A 26,408-nucleotide genomic window follows, 5' to 3' on the forward strand; every position below is an offset into this window, starting at 1 on the left:
GATTTTTGATAATTATGTCATATCACCATATGACAATATCACAATTCAAGATGATATCTACTCTCATATCACATCAGTATCGTACCAATATGTTGCCCAGCTCAGGCTAAACCTAAAACAAACATATATAGCATGAACACATATTTTTGATAACATTTCTATAATGCAGTGCTTCAGTTTTGATAGAAAACCAAATGATTCATATGATGATGTCAATGTACTGCTGGAGTGATGTCGGACACAGCTAATGTTTAACGTTAGCTAACCTTAAGTTTGGGGAAGTAAACCACTTTCTGCAGAGTTTAGGTTTCTCCAGCTCTTATTTAGGGAACTAAAACTAACACTTTATGATAGCCATCATTAGTCAATTAGTTAACAATTATTTCACTGTTAAAAACAAAACAAACAAAAGAACAATCAATTATTAATATTATTAATTAACACATTTATTATCATTATTATTATTATTATTATTGTTATTATTATTATTAGTAGTAGTAGTAGTTGTAGTAGTAGTAGTAGTAGTAGTATATGATGCTACGATACAATACGTAAGTTATAAACAAATAATTTTCTATTGACTAATGATAAAATAACATAAAATATAAGATTAGTACGCATTATTATAATTGCACTGTTTGCTGACAGTAAAATGGTTATTATGGTGGTTATTAATATTAATATTCACATGGTTATTATGATAATGGTTATTATTATTATTATTATTATTATTATTATTATTATTATTATTATTATTATTATTATTATTATTATGGTTATTAACTTAAGTTTAATGAACTCAAAAAGGTAGCTAAACTTCTTCTCTTTTGCATTCTGTGGCACTACTTCAATAATCTGTGTTCTTCATGTAATACATTCATAAAAATTAATCATTCACAGAGCACACTGTGATAAAACATGCTCATTTCACAAAATTTTCTGAGACTGTGATGAGAATGTCGACACATCATCCAGCTGGAAGTCACTGAGTGCTCTCCCACACACTGCCCACACTAATGTCTCCCTCATTCTTGCAAGAAAAACAATAAAACAATGAAATTTGAGTGTGGACATTTGTTGCGAGCAGCCTCAGAGGGTGCAGTCAGGACACCAGCTATTCAGCGGCTGGGTCTCCTGGGGGCTCCTCTTCTTCAGGCAGGAAGCTTCCTCTGACGTCACCGCTGTGTTAAGAGGCTGAAAAGAGAAAGGTTCCAGTGTTTCGGGGGTTGCACTGGTCTGTAACTTGTTACCGCTGTCTGTGGGAGAACAGTATGATCAGGTCGGGCGGAGTTCAGAGCAGACAGGCATCATTCCTGCAGGAGCGTCTCCCTCCAGTCAAAGCTGTGGTTTGGTCCATGTGTGAGGGGGAGGATGGGTGGGTCCACTAACTGCCACACCCCCGTGTCTCCCTGCTCCTCGCAGGAGCAGAAGCCCAGGTAGGGGATCTGAGGACCAAACACAGGAGTTAAGTTAATGGTTAGTTTTAAAGATGAGTGCATGATGAAGCATACTGCCTGAAAAAGAAAAACAGATGAGTATGTCATCATCATGTAATATAAATGTGATATAACGCATTATGTTATAGGGATAATGTACTGTGAGCAGATCATTGTAGTGAAATAAACTCCAGGTTGATGATGGAGAGGTCTAGATTCATCCTGAAGGGGTTTATTTCATGATAATGACATGTTCAGTGTACATTATCCTGCTTATTACATTTACTTCACAAAAAATCAATAATTTAACTACTGATTTAAAAATAATTTCACTGGTTTAAAAATGATTATTCGTTATTATTCGTTACGTTATTCGATTCTGATTGGTTGATTACAGTATTCTATGGTCTGTTATTTCTTTATAGCACACGGTTGCTATGTATTTATAGGCCATTGCTATGAAGTACAGGCTGTTGCTATGGACGCAGAGCTGATCACAGACTCTGGAGGGACTATAAAATCATTTTAAATCAACATCAATATTTTATGTTAATTTATTGATTTATTTTGGCAAATAACGGTGTAATAAGAGAGTTAATGTACAATGAGCAGGACATTATTGTCACAGTAATGATCTGCTCACTGTAAATTACACACCAATAACAACTTAGATGTTTCAACAAGATTAACAGTAACTTCTTGTTATAACATGACACTTTTGTATGTCATAATGAAGTGAAAAACAATTTTTAACAATAATCTTTTCATGTTATAATGTAATTCTGATCCATTTTTTCTTCTTCTGGTGTTACAGCAGAACACTGCAGAAGATAAGAGAGCAGGTCCAAGATAAAGTACTACAGGCAAGGACAATATAGTTCGAAAAGTACTTTTACTAATATAATTAACTAATAAATGACGATTATTTTGCTCTTGTGAACTTGACTGTTTCATTATGTCCACGAGGCTGCTCATGTCATGGTGGCTCATCTGACTTTTTGCACTCTGCAGCCATCTTGTGGCACGAACGCTAACGCTGTTTAATCATTGGAAAATAATGACAGAGGGTTCTTAACTTCTACTAAAATACCTAAAATTTAGGTTACTTAGCTTAATGTTCAATACTTCTTCATTTGGCCATTATAATGTATTTTTCCCAGAATTAAATTCCACCTGGGTGGAAAGGACTTTTCTTTGGATCACACTTCATTGGTAAACACAACAAGTTCTACTTCTCCTCCTAAAAACACAGTAACTATTATAAAGCGTATATATAGTCATTTCATGAGGAATCAAAAGTGTCATAAGTAAATATGTTAAAGCTTTATCATGTTATTTTTTGAAGACAGATTCTAAAATATATATTTTTTTAAATGAAAGTCTAAATATATTTCGTATACTTTCGTATACTACAAACTGACACATTTACTCAAGTTCTGTACTTAAAGACAGTTATGAGGTTCTTGTTCTCAAGTGCTTCAAGTTCATGATACTTCATGATACTACATTTATACTTAACATTTCAGACAGGAATACTGCAGTTTTAACTCCACCATTTTTATCTGAAAGTTTTAGTTTATTTGATGATTAATCAGGGCTCAACGTTTAAGGGAAATTTCAGCCCTTTTCATGTGGACATGCAGTCAGTGTTGATGGTAAATGTGGTCAATTAAAACAATAAATTCCTTGGTGCTGCTGTATTGACCAAGAAAGCTGAGTTCTCAGGAGTGCCTACATATACCAGCATGCATTGGTGCACGAGCCTCTAATGCTCAAGCTCATGTTGTCATGTATCACCACCCTGTCCTGTAGCTTTTACTTCGTTGGCCTAAACATAGAAGTAGGCGACAAAAACATTTATTTAGCATACTCTGTGGCTACACAGAGACAGAAACAAGAAATCCAAACTGAAACAGCCTGTAGTTCTTCCTTCACACTAATGACATCACTGTGATATCACTGGATGCAGGAAGAAGAACAGATTTTGCAGCAGGAGAACTCAGCTTTCTTGGTCAACATAGCACACACAATGAAAAACAATTAATTTTTAAAGAAAAAAGCTAAACAATTTTCTTTTTAACATGGTTTTTAACTAGTTATGACTCAATGAAAACATAAAAAGGAAATGTGTTCTCTTGTTGTATCTCAGGCCGTTTATTTCTTGCATAGAAATGTTGTTTGTTTGTCAAAATAAAAAAGGAACAAACACTGAAGCCTCGCTGACCTGAATAACTAAAGCTTTCAAACCCAGTTTCCCACTAATGAGCGACCCAACAAAGAACTGTTATCTGAAGAGGAAGTTTAGTCTGGAAGGAATCCACAAACACCACAAACATTACATCACTGGTTCTGAACAAGCAAATCCCCAGTCGCCTCTAAGTCAAGTCAGAGTGGTCGGACTGGACCGGGAAGAATATGAGACTAAATGTAATACGTTCTTAAAATCATAGAAAAAAAATGTCTTTAATAGATTTTTAGTTGTCTAAACCGTAACTTTCATGTTGTAGCACATAAATTTAGACTGATGCCAAACTGATCATTTATTTTGTAGTGTGGGGACGCAAAATGATCTTTTTCCCCCTTTAAGACAGTAAATAATTAAATAGTATCCGTGTATCCAAACATAACTGTGTGTGTGGTTTTCTTTCATACTAAAGATTCTCTAAAAGTACCTTTAATGTGAAGATGTCACTCTACTGGTCAGGTGGATTAAAAAAAAAAAACTTTTCAACATTTCATCACTAAATAAATACATGTTCAAGTGGGTGAAAAATCCGTGCTTGGTGGAACCAAACAAAGCAGCACATACATGAACAAGGAGCAAGAGAGGTGACAAGCCTTTATTACCTCCAGGGGTGAAAATATGTTGTATTTACTTCACTGCTGATTGGAGCTAGAGACAATAAATGCCTGTCATTACTGAAGTCATTTAACCCTGGAGTTGCTATTGATTGTATTCTTTTCGACTGAAGAAAAAAAGCCAGATGTTAGCGGATGTTGGTGGGTTTTTCGTGCAGTGTAAAAGGGGCTTTACATGGAGTTTCAAGTGCATCCAGACACAATGGGCAGAGGGAGAGGAATCGAGGAAACCAGATGGAAGTAATGAAGGATGAATAGAAAAGTGGGATGTATAAAAGTCAAAAAATCAGATGGACTAGACAAAAAAAAAACGATGAACAGACCTTTCGGACTACTTGGATGAAGTCCTTGGCGCTCTGTGGGCTGCGGCCCTGCAGCTGGCGTGTGCAGGCCTCTAAGGAAGACGCGTGGGCTACAATCAGCACGTTGTTTCCTATGGAGAGAGTGGAAACCCAGGCAGGATGCAACATCAGCAGTGCACAAACAATAAAAAGCAAAAGTTCACCTACACAGACTCAACAAAGCTCTTCCAGAGGCTCTTACCAGTGTTTTTGCAGTCTGACAGGATATCTTTGGTCACTTGGTAGCTCCGGCTCATGTAGGTCTCATACGGCTCGGACACAGTGAGCTTGCTGACGGGGATCAGAGGTCTGTACGGACACAAATACGAAGAATTAGAAAACTGTACTGTTCTATAGAAGTAAAGATGAAAGGGTTAGTTCTGTTGGGTGTCTTGAGGCATTTGTTGGAAATGCTCTGCTGTGGTTTGGGGCTGTTAATGTCACTGAAAAACATTAAACACACAAATAAAAGCCAACTACAAAGACTTCAGTACTGCAGAGCTGCAGAGCAGGCAGAGTGGATCTACAGCACAGCTACAGCTGCAGGTAAACTCTACAAACATATTCTGTACATACACAAAATATACAGTATATATACACATGCGTACAAATTCAGCTGCTGTAAATGCAATCCATCTTAGAAATAAAGGTGCTAACTAGAACAACACAGGGTTCTTCAGCTTGTTCCCATAGGACAACCCTTTTTGGTTCCTGGTAGAACCACTTCTAAAGGTTTCATGTGGAATCCTTTCATAATGTTCTACATAGAGCCCAACATAAAAAGTTGTACATAGAACCATCTGTGAAAGGTTTCACCCAGAACCTCCTATGAGAGGTTCTACAATGAACCCTTCTATAGTGTCATGGTTCCATGAGAATCCTCTCTGCGGGTTCTGTCTAACACAACTGTACCTTTTTGTATCCTATGGCTTTTCTCTTGAGCACACTCTGTTTTAACTAGAACCAACAAATATGTTTCTACCAAGAACCGTCCAAGTGTTTTATGCAGAACTCACAAATATGGTTCTACCGAGAGTCTTCTTAGAGTCCAAGTGTTTTATCTAGAACCCATGAAGACAGTTCTACTGAGAACCTTTTAACATTCCAAGAGCTTTATCTAGAAACCACCAGGAGGGTTCTACCAGGAACCTTTTTATATTCCAGTGGTTTTAGCTAGAACCCACCCATGGGGTTCTAACAAGAACCCTTTTATGCTGCAAAGAACCCTTGAAAAAAGAGTTCTTCAAGGATTTCAACCATTTCTGAAGAACTCTTTTTCCCAAAGAAGTGTTTTTCAGATGAAATTGGTTCTTAATGCAACCCTGACTATAACAGAGAACCATTTGCAAACCCTTTCTTCAAAAGAGCGTTCTTCAGAAGCAAATGATTCTAGGTAGAACTTCAGCCTTTCAGGAAGAACCTTTATTTCTACTCATGCTTAATATCCTCTGGCACACATTTGTTTGTTTGTGTTAAATATTTAGTGAATAATCACACTTGTCACACAGAGGCTGCGTGTTTGTGTGGGCAGAAGAACCGGGCAGCACTTCAAGGATTTCACCTCAGGCTGTTCCACTGTTCTGTTTCTATACATTAAAGATGTAAACAGTAAAAGACATTATGATGAAAAAAAGCCCACACTTAATGATCAGGGGCTTCGATCATGGAGTGAGATTAGCGGGTCAGCCATCTGTCTTTGGACTTAGATCAGGTTTTCTGAAATTGCTAAATTGGCTCACTTTTAACCAGGTTACATCACCATGGTAACCCATGCTGCATGGCTAACCTGCTCCAGTGCAGGTTAAAAACTTCAGAGGATGAGATCAAAACATCACTCCCGCTGACCAATCAGATCGCTGGGAAATTAGAGTCATCATTCCTACAGGATTCCAACTAATCCTGACATCGGCCTTCACAATAAAGTGACAGGTAAGATGAAGGTACGATCATTTTGTATTAAAACAGACACAGACACATGTCCATGACTAATGACACGTTAAAAGAACTTAATTGCACAAGGTTCAGTTTGTCCTGATTGTCTGTTTTACCTGTACGTTGTGTCCACACTGAAGTGGGCTGCAGCCAGGTCAGTGGGAGGTATCCATGCAGGAAGGGAGTTCCCAGAAACCCACTTGGTCCATTCAAAAAGCCCCGGTTCTATTCGCACCTTCATCTTACCATCCTGCTGCAGACCTGTTAACACAAACACAATCTGTCAGAGCTCATCTTAAAAGTAAAATAAAAACACGGGAGCTTGTGAGTCCACTACATTTTAAGTTCAGTTGGGGATCATTGAATGAATGTTGGAGAATCTCTAATCTACGATGTTCTTACCTTTCAGGATGTTCTGTGCAGTTTGAACACATCGCAAAGATGGAGAACAGTACACAAAGTCTATCACTGTGTTACTCTCTAGTAGGGCTTCACCTGAAAAAGAACATATTTAGCACACACTTGTATGTATATCCAACATGCAACAACAACAACAACAGCAGCAGCAGGTGTAGATGATCATTAAATCCATGTCAGTGACGTACCCACTAGTCGAGCCTGCGTGGATCCAAACACAGTAATTGGAGCGTCCATGTCATAATCTCTCTTGTCTCCCCACAGCGGCAAACTGGGAGGCATGTTCAGATTGGACCGTACGTATCTGCCTGCACGACAGAAAAACACATTCTAACATGTAAAAATAGTCCAAAGGAGGGATATTTTGTCCTTATTCCTATGTTCAACATATACCTTTGACTTTTTCTCACCTTTACTATCGGAGCAGAGGGAAAGCCAGTGTTTGCCAAAGACCACGTCCATCCTCTCACCGTGCCGACAGACAAAAAGTGTCCTCTTTGGCTGCCGGGTGTGACTACCACTGATCCGCAGGACCTGCTGGAAATAAAGGCTTTGTGAAGATCTGTACATACCAATGTTAAATTCTAATACAAGAAACATATTTTAAAGAGTATTAGACTGATAATGATCAGTTATGAGCATAAAGCTACCTGCATCGGATGGCAAATGAGACTGAGGGTGGGCGTGTCTCCAGGACTCGTGTTCTCAGGGCGTCGGCTGTCCAGCAGTCCATCAAACATCCCTCTCTCCTTGCTGGTCCTATCAGTGGGCCCACAGCTGAAGAATGAATGGGACCTGAGGTGGGCAACGGGAATGAAATAGATTTAATAATTTCTGTCTTTTAGCATTTCAGGAAAGGTAATCTGTGGAGTATTTTTGCATTAAATACACAACTTTGTCACGTTTTCAATCGTTCAAAAATACTTATTTTCCAAATAGGTATTTTGTTTCATCCTATTTTGGGCACTAATAATGTGCCTTTTATCAAAATTGTTAGTCTTAACCCCCAAACAAGGTGTCGGACAACACCACAGTATCTGACTAATTAATTTATTTGTATTTATAAGATTTCTTTGGCCATTTTGCCTTTATGTGACAGAGATAGCTGAAGATATGACAGGAAAGGGGGTAGAAAGAGAGAGGATAGCATGCAGCAAATAGGCTGCAGGTGGGAGCTGAACTGGTGGCCACTGCAGAGGACTAACAGCCTCCGTATAAAAGTACTCTTCAGATTTGTTTTTTTATGTAGCAAATGTTATTTTTTATACATAATTGTTAGATAAGGCTTCTTTCACCCATAGAATATCCCGGTGTGCTTTCATTGAACACAAAGTATTGTGTTCAACAGTGAGTTCAATGTGTTCAAAATGCTCTAGTTTTCAGAGTAGTAACTCTGGTGTCCTGAGGCAATGAAGAGAAAACCTTTTCAATGTATATACGTATATATATAATTATTTTTTGCACAAAAACAAATCAAATAAGCTTCTTTAGAGGTTCATGTTATTGCCAAATTATCTGTATTCAAACATGGAAAAAAGTGAAATTTATCTTGCAGTTCATTCAGACCACGACAACACAACATGACACACTGTCATGAGCAGTAATACAAAACGTTGATGGAGGGGTGATGGAGAAAAAAGGTTTTATTTTGTTTTGGCTAGGGGCAAAAGTAGGCAGCACAGAGTTAAATTAAATGAACATCATGATGGACTTTCTGGAATATGTTCTCCATTCAAATCAGAGTTTCAGAATAAGTAATAAGAGAGAGCGCTCTGCTCACCCGTGAAAGACCCAGGTGTCGGACTCGTCGGCCAGGCTGATGTAGTTCTCGGGCAGCAGGCCAGACAGCCCCGAGGCCAGCGAGGTCCCGTACACCCAGCCCTCACTGGTGCTGCTCTGATCCATCGGAGACATGAAGACAAAATCACCAGGAACCAGCTCCAGCTCGTCCTCATTCTGAGGTAAGTAGGGGTACATCACGCGCAGGGTCTGTGTGCAGACGTGACAAGTATTGACTGAGTTATTGAACTCTAGAACAAATAATCACCTTTCAATATGTCATAATGCAGTTGTTTAAAGGGATAGTTCAGGTGTTTGAAGTGGGGTTGTATGAGGTATTAATCCATAGTCAGTGTATTTGGAGAAGCAGAGAGGAGTACTAGCATGGAAGCTAAGCACTGCTGTGGACAGGGTCAGCAGTAAAATATATTTTAGCAGCCTTCAAAAATCAATCTAACTTGAAGTGTACAGTATATTTAGAGTATTTTACTGCTCTACCTTGCCATTAGACAGCCTTTTATGGCAGGGAAACCCCTGGTTTATAGGCCAAACATCGTTTTCTCCAATGCCACCAGACGCCATTGACAAAAACATTAATTTTATCTTGCAGAAAACAGGAGCTGCTTGTCTACTGCAGCCTTTGTGTTATTGTGCAACACTGGTTTGTTCGGAATTCACAAAAATGACACAATAACTTAAACTAACAGATTGAGGCAGCGGTACACCAACAACCCCTATGTACTGCGAGGTAAAAAGACTGATTTCACCATTGGAGTTTGGTTGAGTGAGAAAGAGCAATATTTGGCTTCTACAATGGTGGTTTCCTGTCTGTCTGACAGTAAGGTAAAGCAGTGAAAATAATACTACTAAAATATGTTTTGCTGCTGACCAGCAGACCAGTACTCCTGCTGCTTCTCCAGATTGGAGGTGTGCTTTCCTCCATCTACTGTAGGTAACAGAATGACTATGGATAAGTACCTCACACAATGCCACTTCAAATAAACTGAAACATGCACTGTTGCTACCTCATGGTTTGCAAAACGAATGTCCCTGGAGAACAGGACTGCCAGCCAATCACAGCCGAGCTTGACTTCGATGCCCTTGGCCAGTTTCTCCAGTGATGGGAGGTGATTGGTGGGGAAGTTGTAGGCCAGAGTGACATGGAGCTGCTTTTTGTGAGGCTCCACATGGACCTCTGGAGACAGGACTTTGTTTTACATTTTGCAGTACGTCACACCATCAATTTTAGTACAAAATCTGAAACTACAAGTATCTGTACATCTCTAAAAACTACTCTGATCATGAAGTTGCTGCAGAGTAAAACTGCACAAAGCATCAGAGATAAAAACTGAAACCGACAACGCTCAACAGTTCCACATCTGATCCTGATGACACGCTCTAATCTGTCTCTTTACCATGAAACAGAAATTTGACAGAGCATAAGTGCTAACACCCCGTGGCTCTAATCGGATTTGGCACTTAGCTGCTTGAAATACTGTTTGGCAGTCAGTCTCATTTTTTCCGGTGTTTACAAAGAGCTAAAGCGGCAGATTGAGTGAGTGCTCTAATAACTCGACATGACTGCCATCCTGACCAATCATTTGCCGCCACTGCTGGAGAAGAAAGCTGGTCGCCGCACATTACACAGTGGATGTGATGAACGGACGCTGGCGGTTCTTCCTCACCTGCCTTCCTGGCGGCTTCTGTCGCGAAGTCGGCTGCAAACTGCTTGAGGATGTCAGCCACCTGCTCCTCCACAAAGAGGCCGATGAAGTTGGAGGATGTGTAGAGCTCCAGAGGCAGCGGGCTGGGAAATCGGCCCCGCCACTGCTGGACGGTGGCCTGAAGGGCCTCGCAGAGGGCTTCTACTTTGTGGTCCGCACACTGTTCAGCAGGAGGAAGATAGAGTCAAGCCCTTTTGGAATACATGGAATACATGCTACCTGCCTGAGTCTGTGTATTCTGGAGCTGGGTATTAACTAAATATCATAAAGTAGTCTCACCCGTTCTGCAAAGCCTTTTTTGGATGCACTGTAAAAAAGAAGTTTATAAAAGCTCATAGTTTCAAGGCAACATACTGCAACAAAGTTTTGAGCGCAACTCAAATTCTTAAGTTTTGAAAAAGTTTTATCCACTACTGATCTTTTGTTGAGATAATTTACTTTTCTTCTTTAGATAAACTTAAAGCTTTAAATTCTAGAAACTCAAAATACTTTCTTTAAACAATATTAAGTTAAGTCATTGAAGTGGCAAGATTACCAGCAAAACTTTTAAAAGTTTATTTCAAAACTTGAGATTTTAGGTTGGGATCAAAACTCAAAAATCTATTGCAGTTTGTTGCCTTGAAATTTTACATCATCTCAGCTAATTTTTTACAGTGTGGATGGTCTGTTAGTTCTCTGTACTTTCCTTTTGACTTTTTTACAGGATGGATTGATTATATTTGATAAAACATCCAAGACTGCTCTGAAATTTAATTGCTCTTTTTAAGTTTTGGACCCTGGGAGGATTTTCCATCGGTGTTGTTTTAACTAACTGGTATAATATTGTATCTTTGAAAATCTTTTTATCCCTTTTGTCTGACTGGTGATGCTTTGAGCAGTTCAAGCTGATCATCAGCCAGACTCATCTCTGCAGTCCTCCAGTTGGATGACTGGCTGACTGAGACAGCTCCTCACACAAGGAATCTGGAAACTTGTCTCTTTTATGTTTAGACAGAGCTCATCACAGATTTATTCAGACATGACAGGACATTTATGTAAAGTATTCTTTGGTGATATTTGGCATCTGGGAAACAAAAGCAAGCAGTGGCACTGCTGAGAAATGCAGTTTGAAAGTCAGGTTATATCCAAGAAAACTGCATTCTGTTGTCTCAGGCTAAATCAGTGCAGAATTTTAACATTTATTTTGCTGTTGAAAACTAATAAATGAACACTGTAAGCATGAGGAATGCTTGCCCACTCACAGTTAAACTTTACATTTTTATCATAATTTTCCTCACAAATTATTAGGTAGAAATTTGTATTTACTGATTTTAAAATACCAAACAGTACACAAGCATAGCAGGAAAATATGTTAAAGGTTCTCTGTGGAGTTTTGACCACCAGTAGCTCTATGAAGCAGTTTTTTAAGGAGTGGGTCCCTGGTTTGAGGTAAATACATGCATATATCACCGCTGCCAGACATTGATTTACACTTTGTGGCAGCAAAGGAGTGAAGCAAACTGCAGGCAAGGAAGTAGACTACTAACTTGGATGTAAACAAAGCAGGATTTAAAATATTTAAAATCTTTGCTTTGGAAATGTTTCATGAGAAAGGAAATGCACTCTACATGTTTGTGAGACCACAGGGATACAAACCATGCATTTTAATGACTAACAGTGAATGTAAATATAGCTTTGTTTGTATACAACAAAACTCACACAATACCTTTAAGTTGGCATGGATAAAAATATAATGTACAAGGAAGCGATGACTATGATGGTGAACTGCCAAAATTGCCATCATGTTTATGTGATGAGGTTCAGTTGGACTCACCATGAAGAACTGGCAGAGGGTGATGTGGGGGAAAATGTTGTGGGCTTTGTTTTTGCCGCAGGTGACCCGGCTCTGTTGCCAGAAGTGGGAGAGCTGGTTCTGCAGAGGTCCGCTGGGGCGCAGGTAGAGGACAAACTCCCTGGGCAGAGGGTCGTCCAGGAACGGGTCGTCCACGTGGGAAAACAGCCTGGAGAGACGCGGAGGTGAACGGAATAAAGGAAACGTCTGCGCTGTGGGGACAGCCTGAACATAATGCTTTTATTTTGATATTTATAAAGTTGTCGAGTCATTCAGCCAGATCATCTGTCGCACAAAAACAACCTTAAAAGAAGAACTGGGTGAGCACACAGCCCTGAGTACATATTATTTCAGCTGTTCACCAAGACTGGCACATTTTAATCACACAGCTCTGTTATAATTGGACAATTTTCTGTTTTGAACAGAGATTCTGAGGCAGAAACCTGTCTGATTGTTGCTGCTATCATTGCTCTCCCCTGCAGCAATAACAGCAGCGATTTTAAATGACTAAACTTCTCACCTGTCATTCCACATTTCAAATGATCTTTGCTTGACAATAATTTTGGGGACTTTTTGTTGCCAAATGCCTTCATATACACAGTAAAGAGCAAACAGGCTTTCAAGATCTTTGTCTCATGCAGTGTGTGACTGGTGAAAAGCACTAGCAGAGGTGGAACCAAGTCATTGATTTGCAAGTCATGAGTCAGTCAGTTGAAAAGTGAGCTGATGTTACTTAAGCATTAGCTTGCTAACTGTGTTGCAGTTTTTTTTACGATTGCTTAAGCATGATTTTAGAAACAAGGCTCATTTTGTCAAAACACTACACACCCATACCCATATAACCACACACACAAGTAGTGTAACACCTCAGATCTTTTACAAAACCCAACTTTGTCACCACACGGCAAATACATGGTTCATATGATCTGAGTCTGTTTGAACCAGTTACACACCGTTGCCAGTACATTCATGCTTTTCCAAAGGTTGGATTTTGCACTGAAAATAAGAACAGAACATGTTCTAAATAGAGTTTAATAGGCTACATAAACACAGCAAAACATTTCCTGTACACCTGATAGCTCTGTCTGATCAGCGTGTTGCAGGTGTGGTATTTTGAAAGGGCAAAGAAGTGACATGGTGTTTGATTTCTGTGTCTAGTGTAGAGAAGCGTGTTTAATGATTTGAACAATTCTGTGTGGGGTGTTTTACAAAAAGTGTGAGGTTGAAAATGTGCTTACAGTTGTGCAGATCTGGGCTGAGGTTTTGTTTCTTTAGCTTAGCGTTTCACTAACTGTGTGTTATTTTTACTTTTAGTGTGTAAGCAATCATGACAAATGTGTGAACTGGGAAGTCGTTCTTCAAACTTTGGTGCATTCATGAGCTTTTCAGTCGTAAAGTAGAAACAACATGGACGCTTCAAGAGGTGGGATAAGGTTGCTGTTGTTGCACAGCACCTGGGTGATGGGTTGACTAAGACTAGTGTCCCAGTGAAGATTCATGTAGCTGAAACTGTTTGAAGCTTAATTTTAAAAGTTTTTTTTTTTTTTTTATCACAGATGTGTTGCTGCACCAGTATACATTCCCTGAAACCAACAAAAGATTGCTTGAGTTGACAGATTATCAGAGTTAATGCTAAAAAAAAACCTTTTCTACCTAATCAAGGTCACTCTACATGGACAGCAGCAAACAATTACAACCTAATACAATATTACAAATTACATGTGAGCAAAAAAATTGATATGCAATAGGGCTGTAACTAACCGTTATTTTCATAGTCGATTACTCGATCGATTATTTCCTTGATTAATCCATTAATTGTTCGGTCTATAAAATGGTGAAAGATGTTGATCAGTGTTTCCCAAGACGTTTGAGGACATTCCTCAAATGTCTAGTTGTGAGAATTTTGACTTCTTTTCTTTTCTTCTTACTCAGACCCATTAATCAATTGTGAAAATAGTGGGCGATTAACTTAATAATTGATCAATAATCGATTACAGCTCTAACATGCAATACATAAAAATATTAAAAAGTTATCAGCCAAATATTTACTTTCATCAGCTATGACATCATATATGACGTCAACAGTCAACATCTTGACAAGTCATGTAACAGAATTTTCGCTGACCTTGTTGTTCTGACTTTTTGTTGACCACCTCATAGTTTTTGTACGCAAACAAAATTATCTGTGGTATCATTTTTTTCCAGCTGAAGCTCAGTAACTTCTTCTTGTTCTTGTCCATGTTTCTCTCCTACAAAACTTGATTGGATGCTGTCGGATTGATTCGGACAAAGTGGATCTGGGGAACTAAGTGTCACCTTGATGAGAATGAGTGAGGGATAATGTACAAAATAATAATAATTTGACACAAAATATTAATTTTAAAGTGATTTTGTTAATTTAACAATGACTTAATTGTTCCTCCAGAGTCTACGATCAGAACTGTGTCCATAGCAACGGTCTTTTCTTCATAGCAACAGTCTGCTATACAGAAATAATAGACCTCAGAATGCTGATTGACCAATCAGAATCAAGTATTTAACAAAGCCGTGTAATAAAAAGCTGATTAAGGAAATGAACTGACCTGTGAATTCACACTTTTTTTAAAGACTATTTTTGGGGCTTTTTGCCTTTACTTGACAGGTGACAGCTGTAGATATGATAGGGGAGGAGGCAGAGAGAGGGGCTGACAGGCAGCAAACAGGCCACAGGCGGGAGTCAAACCAGCAGCAGAGGACTAACAGCCTCAGCACACGGGGCGCATGTTCTACCAACTGAGCTAAAGGGGCGCTCCAGATTCACACTTTAATCTTTGCACTTGGAGGGAAGGTATCAGGTATGAGTCATGAGTCATTGGTGTTAAAGCCGAAGACAGGTTGCAAGCGTTTTTTATTTTGTCAAGTTGAGTCTAAAGTCATCAAATTTGTGACTTGAGACCGACCAGAGTCCAACTCATGTCACTCAGCTCCACTTTCTTGACTCTCTTTAGTTGTTTAATGTAGCCATTATTTCTTTTGTTGCCATTTGAGGTTGCATTGTTTTTGAGCACACTGAAAAAAATAAGAAGTTTGCTCCTACACACTGCAAACGCCTCTTTCAGCATCGTTCTACAGCAGAGGGCAGTATACAACACAGTATTCCCCTGACTTGTGATGTGTATTATGTGAATGTACTTTATGCACTTTTGTTGTTAGAACTCACCAGTCACATGCTGCTTGAACGCTCCGACCTCCTGTTGACACCAGAGCCTTCAGTCTGTAAAAAGAGCACAACACAGAAAGAAAAAATCAAATCATGTCCTCGACAGCACCGAGAGTGTTCACCTACAAGTTAATCATGTACACTCTGAGTTGTGTGCAGTAACGGTGCGTGATGGGTAAGTGCAATGCGACAATGAGAAAGCCAGAGTAGTGACCTCTGTGTCTGAATGAGCTGAGCAGCAGAGGAACACACTGATCTTGTATCCTCCGGGGTTTTCAGACAGCAGATGGCAAATAAAGGGAGAACTGTTCTGCATCCACACCTATGTGGAAACTCTGACTCCGTAAACAGTTTAAGATGTGAGCAAGGCCTTTAAAGGAAAAGGAAATAATGTGGAAAAGTTGTTGACTGAACAGAACTGCCACAGGAGCTGGGTACAAACAGTGTCACTGGAAAAGGAAAACTGGTGAATTATTCAGCATTTCCTTGGTTTGACTGGCTGAAGAGAATATCTAAACTGAAGTTCAGCAACTCACACAGAAAAACATTATAATAGCAAGTGAAAATGCATTTTTTTTTTTTTTGTGTCACTAGTTAGAGCTTAGGGAAGACTGTATTTGGCAGTTGCAGAAGTGAGAAACTACATTTCCCATCATTGCTAAAATTACCATAAAAATCTTTCAGTGTGTAGCGGTACTTTTTGAACATTTCAGCAAATTTCGACAATATCATAATGATAACGTTGACCGTGACGATTTTGGTCAGTGACATTTTCATACTGTTTCATTTTTACTTAGTACTTGTATGCATTGTATGCATTGTATTTTTACAGTTTTTTTGAGTATAATCTGAGTGTACTCCTATTTATATATTTTCAATACTTGAACAGGAGCATAATGCAGTGTGAACAATTTCCCGTCTGGGATCAATAAAATAAAAGCCTGTTGATTTCCAATCAAACATAATAATTGAAAACTGAAACTGTAATACTAACCATTGTAAATTTTACTGTGGTTTGTCTGAATCCATTTCATCTCTGATCACTAATGTTATCATTTCCACCTGTAACTCCCAACATGCTGTGCTGCAGCTGAATGATACCACTGACTTGCTTTTTACATTGTATAATGGCATGATTCTTAGGCTGTCCTCGTGCTATGTGAGAGTGAATCCATTTTATTTTTAACCATGTACAAATGTACCATGTCTTTAGGCATGACGATGGTCAGTGAAGCGACCACACTCACATATATTTCTGTCCAGAGTGAAATTTTTCATTATCTATCTGGTGGATTGCCTCAACATTCAATATATGCTTGCAGTGTGGTAGTTCTAGCAGATAATTCCTGAATTCACGCAACAACAAATCCTTTCCTCTGACCAAAGTTATATTTTTGTCCCATTCCTGATAAAATTTAAAGTCATTTAGTTTTATTTTCCAGTAAAATGCATCTGTTTCAAGGCAGAATCACTTTCATTTGAGCAGGATATTTTTATCATTCTCTCCTCTCCCACCTTTTGATCTGAAAGGTCAGAGTCTATCAGCGAGTAATTCTAAATTCATGTCACAAGCAGGAACTGAGAAAGACAAAATGCGAGCGGAGCACGGGTTACAGGCTCACAGAGCACGGGGGCAGAACAGTATGGATCACAAGTCGGGGTGGGGGGAGCGCCGGTTCCTTGTAAACTCCTTCAAAGCAGCGTGGAAGATGATACGCGGCGTGTGTAGGAAAACATTAACATAGATTCCTTTCACGAGAAGGCATCTCTGTCAATGACTGCTCTTAACCACAGCTAATGACTCAACAGCTACTTGTGAAAGAGTTTTTCATCCGGTTAAAGTGTGTTATTTCTTCAGCGCAGGACCTCACAGTGCATATTAAGATTTTCTGCTGTTAAAAACGTTTACTATTTGCTTTCTCTGGCTGAATTCCTGATGCAACTGATCTGTCAAAAGGTCACAAAAAGCCAAATGCAGTATTTTTCTCAATCCCTCGAGAGCGCAGTGCGAATGCTGAACTAACTGGCTTATTCTGATTTGAATAAAGATGTTTAAGCCCTGATTACACCAAACAAACAGGGTCGGAGATAATTCATTTTGCCGTGGCAGTTACACAGGTTTTTATGCGCTGGGGTGTGCGATGCATTAACAGAGATTAAAGGCGGGTTTAAAGGAAATAAGCAGGGAGAATAGAGATTTATCCTTTTACTGCTCCTGTCTGTACCTCAGCAACACCTGAAGGCTCGGCTGATAAGCAGGAACAGGAGCTGCAGATCAGATTATTCATATTAGAGCCACAGAATCTAATTAGCTGCCACTCAGAAGATAAGAGCTCCTACATGCTAATGTGGTTTTCATCTCTGGGGAGCGAGGAGCTTCCTCAGCACCACGCCGTGAGATGTTCTCCCTGTGGGAGGGGTGGGTGGAGGTGCTACACAGGAGAGAGGTGTGTGTTTGTGTGTTGGCACACATATATGTGTGCAGTAATGACTGCATGCTGATGATGTATCAGGATCTGATTATTGCAGCTCTTTGAAGGTGGATGCTAATACGCTTGGACTAAAAACCAATGATTTGCTCATATTGTGTCCCAATAATCTGAATTTTTACTTTTGATCATTGACTTTATTAAACAAAATTGAAGGGAAAAAAGGTTCAAGCATGCAGCATGGTGTCATCACTGTATTTAATGGTACCATGAAGTAAAACTGAAGTATATTGTCACAACAGTACGATTGCTGCCATTTAATAGTTTGTGACAAAGTTTAATATTACTTCAGAGGTTCAGTAGGTTATAAAAATAACACCCTGTTAGATTATTTACTTGGTGACTTAAACATTTATTTACTTTTTCTCTCTTACTGTGGACTGTATTTTTTTTTTTTTAATTTTCTTCTTCTTCTTCTTATTTATTTTATAGATTTATTTATTTCTATTTATTTTTGCACTTAGTTTTTTTAGCATCACATTACTTCTTTCTTTGTTCACTTTTATCTCTTTTTTCTTTTTAATATTTTGCTGATTGTCAGTATTAAAGTATAAGTATAAATTTGTTATTACTCTTATTATTATTATTGTTTACTACATAATCATCACTATTATTATTACATGATGTTCAATGTGAGCCGTGAAACTGTGAAAAAACATTGATAAAATAACAAAATAAAGGATTACTAATAAATAGTTTTTATTAGTTTAGTATTTAATTGTTTGTTAACAGTAAAATTAGGGCTGCAACTAATGATTATTTTCACAATTGATTAATTGAAAATGTAACTCAAAACAATTAACTGATTATCAAAACGGTTGGCAATTCATTTAATAGTCAGTTCATAATCAATTGATTAATTGCTGCAGCTTTAAGTAAAATCACCATTAACGTAAGACTAATGAATAAAAAATTCACTATTTACTAATGATGGTTACCAATGGTACAATTTAAAATATAGACATTTTTAGACATTTAAGACACATCATATCGACATGTTTATTGAACTTTAGTGCTGTGGTTACCCTTTGGTTTACTGCGAGATTTCAGATTGAGCCTTTAACATTATTACAATAATTGTGATGTAAAACAAAAAAACAAACAAACAAAAAATACAACAGATTTAGCATGTTTTTATTAATATATTATGTGTTGAAAGGGACATAAAAGTACGCTGTCCCAAGGAGGACTTACAGATTTTGATCCTTTAAGAGAAAAAGGAAAGGAGGAAGATTTTTAAAATTCTGCATTTTGTGGATAAAGTTGAAATGTTGAAAACAGAAATGAAATGTCAGGAATAAAGTCCACCTTTTAGTCAGAATGGTATTCCGACTTTATTCTTGAGATTTCAAACTTATTCTCAAAATGCTAAATAAAAATCAAATTCAAAGCATCAACTTAAATGTTTTGATTTTCTTGAAAATCAAATATAAGAATGAAAACCTTCCTGAAAGAATCCTTTTATACCAGTTTTGATATTACTGGATTTAAATTTATGGTGGGGGAACATCTTGTGGATTCAGCGTTTGGCCTGGAGTTTATTCTTCTCAGGTTGGAACAGGCTTTGAAACATTATCTTCATGACTGAATCACAAGTGAATCACCTCACAGGGAGGAGAAGGCGGGACTTTACAGACGTGAGACCAGTCATGTCTGTTGAACATGATGGTATGTATCACATCAGCTGAGGGCAACCCTGATTTTTATAGACGTCAAACTTGTACTGGAAGGTCAAAGCAAAGCTGATCAGTATACACAACATGCACATTACATAAACCATGAAATACAAACTCCCACACTTCTGTATGCAACTTCACCACAGTGAGCTCAGTGAGCAGCAGTTGTGACCACAGCAGAGGCTGTCAGACATATCAGAGTCAGCTCACTGCTGCGAGCGGCTGCTCGGGTTTTCTGAAGCTGCTGTGTCCCACAGGTGTAGACCTACATACCACTGCATATGTGTGTGAGAAAATCAGAAAGAAGGAAGAGCGCGCGAGAAGCAGCAGCTGAAGGAAGCTGTTTAAGGAAGGGCCTTCAACCACTTCAACACACACCCACACACCAACAAACAGAACATGGAGCCAGAGATGAAGGGAAGCTTCGCCACATGCTAACTAACACCTGGGTAACATTTCGTGTTAATGATCATATAATATCTGAAACACAAGCGGCTTTCACAACCAAGACAAAAACCCAGAAAGGAGAAGTGGGTCCTATGATACATATGACATTCAGTTTGTCACCGTGTTAGTCAGTGTCACTTACTGTAAATACTCATGCAATGTCCTTTAACTTTGTATCGTGCATGATTCAGAATTTGGAAATATATTTATATATATATATTTGTATATATAAAGTATTAATATATATGAAGAAAGGTAATTTATGTTTTTTTGTTTTAATTTTTAAATTTCTAAACTTGCTCTGTGCCAGAAAACACTCTTGTCACAAATAAGAATTCACAACTTCAAACCATTTAAAAATGTGTCAAAAGTTTTCAGAATCTAAAACTAACAATAAGTACTTTTAAATCGATTTATGAAAATGTTGGCCCTACAAAGTTGTGTCCAAGATCAGTATCAACTCCATCAACTCAATCAAACATGATTTAATCAGGCATAAAAGGAGTATGCTATACCCTAAGGACCTCTGTCTCACTTCCTGGTTTAAAAAAGGCTGGGGAAAATTGCTCAACCACTTGTGAACTTTGTATTTTTCGACAGATTCATAAAATAGTATTGCTATCAGATGTGTCTCAACCATAATATGTCAACTCTGTAGCCGACATTTTAAAAATGTATTGTAATTAGCATTAAGAGAACTCTGAGCAACTTTACTGTGACTTTGCTGTGAAATGAAAAAAATTAACATAATGTGTCAACTCTGAGATGTCAATTCTGTCAGATTTTGCATGAATAAAAAATGTAATCACTAGGAGGTTGGCCTGTCACAAGGTTTAATCGCCAAGAGTTTGATATTTTAAAACATATTTTTCTAGTATAATTGAAGAGTAAGAAATCAAAACTCCCTCAAAATGCGGTTTTGTCCCAATTCTCAACAATGAGCGCTATGTAAGAAATATGAATTACAGATGCACATAGGGTACAGCTCTGACTGCTTAATGATGACAGTACATGTATCATCCCTAAACTACAGTAACATATTATTCCATTAACTAGCATCAATGAATCTGACCTCAGAAATATGCCATTATGACTAAAGTACAGTGGTTATTAGTCATAGCTGCAGGCAGAGGAGACTATTTTTCCTGCTTCCTTGTTTGTCATGATAAATGTACCGCTCAACAGAAAAAGGACAGCACAGATGGAAAAAGCTGCTGTGTCAGGCATGGCTTTAAGATATGAGCTGAACACTACAAGTATACATCAGTTCATTTTCATGCAAAAAATGCTCTTTCATACCCAATACCCTCACCTACATCAAAAATACAATACAAAACTGCCAGCAAAATTGAGCTGCTGTTAGCACGCCTAGCTAACTAGCTTACTACCCACAGCAGCATCCTAACCTAGCATTACTTCCAAGGCTACAGAGCATTTTACACGTTATTTGTGGGGACAGAGATTATGTAATTAAAAAAAACAAAACAAACCAAACCAAGCCAAAACAAACAAACCCTTGTTCATGGCTAGCAGAGCCACTGTGCAGTATTTCTCCACTGTGTGAAAGCTGGCCCTGACTCCTTTAGTTTAAGCTAATGTCAGCAGCTCTTTCATGCTGTATTGTATTTGAGGAAGTTTACAGTAATAGTAGCTAGCTAGTAATAACAAGGCCTAAAATGCTTGAGACACTGTAAGTTAAATATCATTCAAAAAACACAAACATGAATCATAATCTTTGTATTGTTTATCTAGGTGTATAGGCTAAACAGCTAAATAGGCTTATGTGGGCCCTTTTCCAGGAAATTAGCTCTGGATCTTGAGCCAGTTCAGTTCAAGATTCTTGGAATTTTAATACTATTTAGTAAACAAGCCTGTGTTTCCACCAGTTTTGAGTGGAGCCATTGTAATCAAGCATGTTATCAACAGGGGGTGCTGCGCAACGCACAACAACCTGTAGACACGTCTACTTTGGTTTGTAAGGAAAACCTGCTATTACAGCAGGTTTAGCAGGTACAGCTGGTTCCAGCTGAGAACCAAGTTTTCAGGTTCTGAATCAATTAATTTTTGATGGAAATGCTCAGAACGATTTAAGGTGCTTGAACCAGTACTGGCCTGGTTCCATGTCGGTGAAAAAGGTCCAAGAGAAAATGAAATAATCGTCTTGATAAACTTACATTTTTCATTATCATACTGTATGGACTAACTGGCTCCACACTGTAATAGAAGAACAATACAATTTCTTTATTTCCATGTCTTCTAAATTCATTTTGATAAACGGGTGAAGAGCCTTCGTTTTTAGCCAAGTTAGCTTTAGCCTTTGGCTTTTAGCATAATATAAGTGTGTTGCCATTTAACTGCACATTAAAAACTCTTTTACATGGTTCCCATTCAGAGCATGTTGCATGAAAACATTAAAAAAAAAAGTTCAACTCAACCAACTGCAGCTAACATTAGTTTAATTAGCTATTTAGCTACAGCTCATGAAATCTGCTAGCTACTGACAACAGACAAAAAAGCTCAGCTATTGGTTCTCCACGAGAAGCTGTTATGTCTACATCTGTCTGAAATCAGACCCAGAACTTTAAAGGACAAGCCCACATTTTTTATATTATTCTGTAGCTTTCCAGTAGTGTTCTGTATGTATTCAAATACAAACAGGCCCATATGAAAATGTTTTCACATGACCTGACATAGATCTGCATGATGACATTAGTACATGTAAACCACCCACATTGAAGGAGAGGAGTGGAGGACATCAGAACTCTGCACTGCCTTTTGCTAACAGGTGAGTTTCCATTCCAAAAAAAAAAAAAAAACAAAAATGCAGAGAAGAAGACAAATGGAGTCTGAGGTAAAGCTGCCACTAAAACTGCATGTATGTTTGCGAGAACGGAAAGCTGGCGGGGGTTAGCAAATGGTCATAGTGAGTCAGTTTTTAAGCAACTGTAACATTTGATAATGTAGATGAAAAGATGGAGACAGATAAAGTAATGAGCAATTTCATCACAGACAAATAATTACAGGATTTTTTCAACCTTAGGTAATCATTGGAAAAAAATAATTGTAAATATGTATTCTCATAATGATACAAGATATGACCAGTCCCTCACAACCCACATCCGGGAGTTCAATTTGGTTGAAGTTAACACACAGGCTGTCAGTTCAAATCTTACCATGATGAAAGGAAATTCTTTGCACCAGTCAGTCTAAAAATGGCAGTGAAGATAGGCTTCACCAGATTTTAAAAACGTCATTCAGAACTTATCTCTTCACAACTGGCTGCATTTACAACTTGTTTCCAAGACAAATGCGTACAATCATCCAGGAAGTCATAGAAAAACCGACATCAACAAGGCTTCACTAGCCCCCACATTCAGAGAGATGAGAAAGATAATAAGCAAGGGCAGATATTTCGTGCCATGGGTGGTGGAGACGTGTCCCCATAAACACAGTAAAGGCTGTCAGTCTCCTGCCTGAGGCTCACGGTGTGAAGAGAGACAGAGAGACGCTGTGCTGCTGCCAGAGGAGCGCTGACTGAGATTAAAGCATGCATGAGAATAAATGACAAAATAAAAGTCCCCATTTCTCACTTTCCCCTTGATGGTCTGAACTGATGATTATTTTCATCGTTGATTAATCTGTCAATCCATTAATTAATCATGCCACAAATTGTCAGTCTGTCCTGTGATGATTATTTGTCAATCGTTTTCTTAATCGATTAGTTGTTTGGTTCATAAAATGTGAAAAATGTTTAGTGTATACTGAAGCCCAGGATGAGAAAATATTTATATTTAAGGAGCTAGAATCAGAGAGTTATGACTTTTTTTCTAACAAGAAAAAAAAAAATACTGAAACCAATTAATCGATTCCCTAAATTGTTGGCATTTAATGTAACAATCGATTATTTGATTAATCATTGCAGCTCTTGTCTGAATAACTCATTTGATTTGTTACTAGTTGCTTAATTCATATATTAAATATTTTGGGTGTAAAAGACAGACACACGGCTGTAGGAAGGTGGACCAAACTACTGTGAGGCATTATGAAGAGAAGCACACAATCTGTCAAAACTTAAAAATACATTTATTTTCATCTATAATTGCTTTGTCACAACATTGAATCTCTTACTAACGCTGACTAGACTCTGGTGGACAGCAGTGGTTATATTTAAATTTTTGGATCAAAATTATTGCTAGGGGCAATTCAGTAATCCCTAGATATTAGTAGTGAAATGTCCTTACTGTCTCTACTCAGTCCTACACCCTTAATAGTAAGGTAGAAAGCATTGTTAAGTAAGATGAATATGAATGTTGAGTAGGGCTGGGCACCATAGCTCAAAAATGCATCACAATAAAATGTTTTGTTTTATTTAGGGCTGTCAATCAATTAAAATATTTAACCATGATTAATCGCATGAGTGCCTATAGTCAATCGTGATTAATCCCAAATTTATCACACACTGTTAATGATTCATTTGCAGCAACTGATTCAAACTATGGGTCAGGCCAATATAACAGACATGCATTAATTTCACATCCAAAAAAAGAAAAAGAAAAAAGAAAAGCGGCATTAAAAGCAAATTGCGTTAATGTGTTATTGTCGTATTAACTTTGACAGCCCTAGTTTTAGCCGTTATTTATAATTATTGATCATTTTTAACTAACTATTTTAAAAAACACTTAAAGAAAAGAACTTAATCTCTTTATTTTGAATTTTAACACCTTACTTAGACTTTAACCACTTTATTTATCAAGGCAGACCCTTAATAGACTTTAAAAAAACCCGCCATACTGATGAGCTTATTGTCCCTTATTTAATGTAATATTGCCCAATGAGTTTGAACTATAATGATATAAAGACGGAAGTTGACACACATTGAGCTGGTGCTTTGGTTTTTGTTGGTTCAACAGCACTATTTATTTACTAATCTTTTTTTTAACTTAATTCTTTTTGCTTTGTCCCCTCTCTGCTTCTGTTTATGATATTGGTTGGTTATTTATCATTGAAGCATTGGGCTATGTACTGTTAAACATTTAAAATACAAATAAAATGGTGTTTCTTTTGTTGTGTCACATATTGATGGGGCAACCGAACAATGATTGGCTGTTTGCACTCGTAGTACACTCCATCATCACAGTAGGTTTGTTATGTGCTTTAATGCAATTTAATTGCTTAGATCGCATTGAAGTGAAACTATCGAACAATTCTGTTGCTAGTGTCTGATGATATACACATCACTACTGTCTTACTGCCCAGGCTGAGTGTCAAAATGTGTGAAACACATTTGAAAGATTCTCAGGACTTCTGGGACGAAATGAACAGATGATCACAACTGGGTATTTGGCTGGCACGGCCCCCTGTTATGTCTGGTGAAAAGCAAACAGTGCATTCCACGGTAAGACCCTTGCATGTGGTGGCAGCCGCGTCTCAGTCTGCAGATGCTTCACTGCATCGAGACCTGTGTGACTTTCAGTCAGCTCATGATTCTGCAGAGAATCCTGCAGAATCACACCAGACGCTGAGCTCACAGGCTGAAGCCGAAGCAGCACAGGGTCGTACTGCCTGACTGTTATCCAAAACGAACCAGAAATCCTGCATCAGAATGGCTTAAGAAGAAGAAATTTACAGCTCTGAAACAGCGAAGTCCAAAATCCAGAGCTTGCACAAGCAACTCCTGCTTGGTAGCAAACAAATGTCACTGAGCTGAAGTTGATTTATATGAAGGACTGAGCCAAAATTCCTCCACAACGCTGTGTGAGACTGAGCGAGTACTACTGTGAGTGTTCAGTTATTGCTGCTAAATGTGCTGTAACCAGTTTACTGAATCTGAATGAGACATAACTTTATCATGCAGGGATGTGTGGTGTTGCATAACTTGCCTCAATAAACAAAACCATCTAAGGCTCAATGGTGCAGTAGACATGGTATATCACTTTTTGTGGTTCTTTACTCTGGCTGCCTTTTTGCTACTGATGATTTAAGGAAGTTTTAAACTTTAGTAAAACTTATTAGCATTTATGATCTATAGGTTATCATGTGACAGATTAAAGGACCAGTTAGGAGGACATTTGAGAGACAGGTTTTAAAGGGACAGTTCACCCTCAAATCAAATCAGAAATACATATTTTTCCTCTTACTTGTAGTGCTATTTATACATCTAGATTTTTTTGGTGTGAGCTGCAGAGTTTTGTAGATATCAGCTGTAGAGATGTCTGCCTCCTCTCCAATATAATGGGACTAAATGGCACTCAGCTCGTGGTGCTCAAAGCACCAAAAAT

General features: G+C 38.2%; 1 protein-coding gene across 2 annotated transcripts in view; it reads right to left on the minus strand.

The window, feature by feature from the left end:
* Positions 1 to 807: 807 nt before the first annotated feature.
* The window catches only part of ubash3bb (ubiquitin associated and SH3 domain containing Bb), a 74,791-nt gene continuing 49,190 nt past the window's right edge, over positions 808 to 26,408 (minus strand). The window contains exons 2-14 of one of the 2 annotated variants that reach the window (XM_084716330.1): positions 15,519 to 15,572; positions 12,302 to 12,488; positions 10,450 to 10,648; positions 9,790 to 9,959; positions 8,766 to 8,974; positions 7,636 to 7,780; positions 7,396 to 7,519; positions 7,174 to 7,293; positions 6,971 to 7,063; positions 6,685 to 6,829; positions 4,839 to 4,945; positions 4,619 to 4,728; positions 808 to 1,445 (exon numbers count right to left, since the gene is read on the minus strand). In XM_084716330.1, the coding sequence (XP_084572456.1) occupies positions 1,308 to 1,445; positions 4,619 to 4,728; positions 4,839 to 4,945; positions 6,685 to 6,829; positions 6,971 to 7,063; positions 7,174 to 7,293; positions 7,396 to 7,519; positions 7,636 to 7,780; positions 8,766 to 8,974; positions 9,790 to 9,959; positions 10,450 to 10,648; positions 12,302 to 12,488; positions 15,519 to 15,572 (1,801 nt within the window). In that variant the 3' untranslated portion in view covers positions 808 to 1,307. Of the gene's footprint in view, positions 1,446 to 4,618; positions 4,729 to 4,838; positions 4,946 to 6,684; positions 6,830 to 6,970; positions 7,064 to 7,173; positions 7,294 to 7,395; positions 7,523 to 7,635; positions 7,781 to 8,765; positions 8,975 to 9,789; positions 9,960 to 10,449; positions 10,649 to 12,301; positions 12,489 to 15,518; positions 15,573 to 26,408 lie in introns of both variants that reach the window. The other variant, XM_084716329.1, reaches the window with a different exon arrangement.

Source organism: Lutjanus erythropterus, chromosome 4, assembly GCF_056507025.1.
Source record: "Lutjanus erythropterus isolate fLutEry1 chromosome 4, fLutEry1.hap2, whole genome shotgun sequence".
Lineage (NCBI taxonomy): Eukaryota > Metazoa > Chordata > Actinopteri > Lutjaniformes > Lutjanidae > Lutjanus > Lutjanus erythropterus.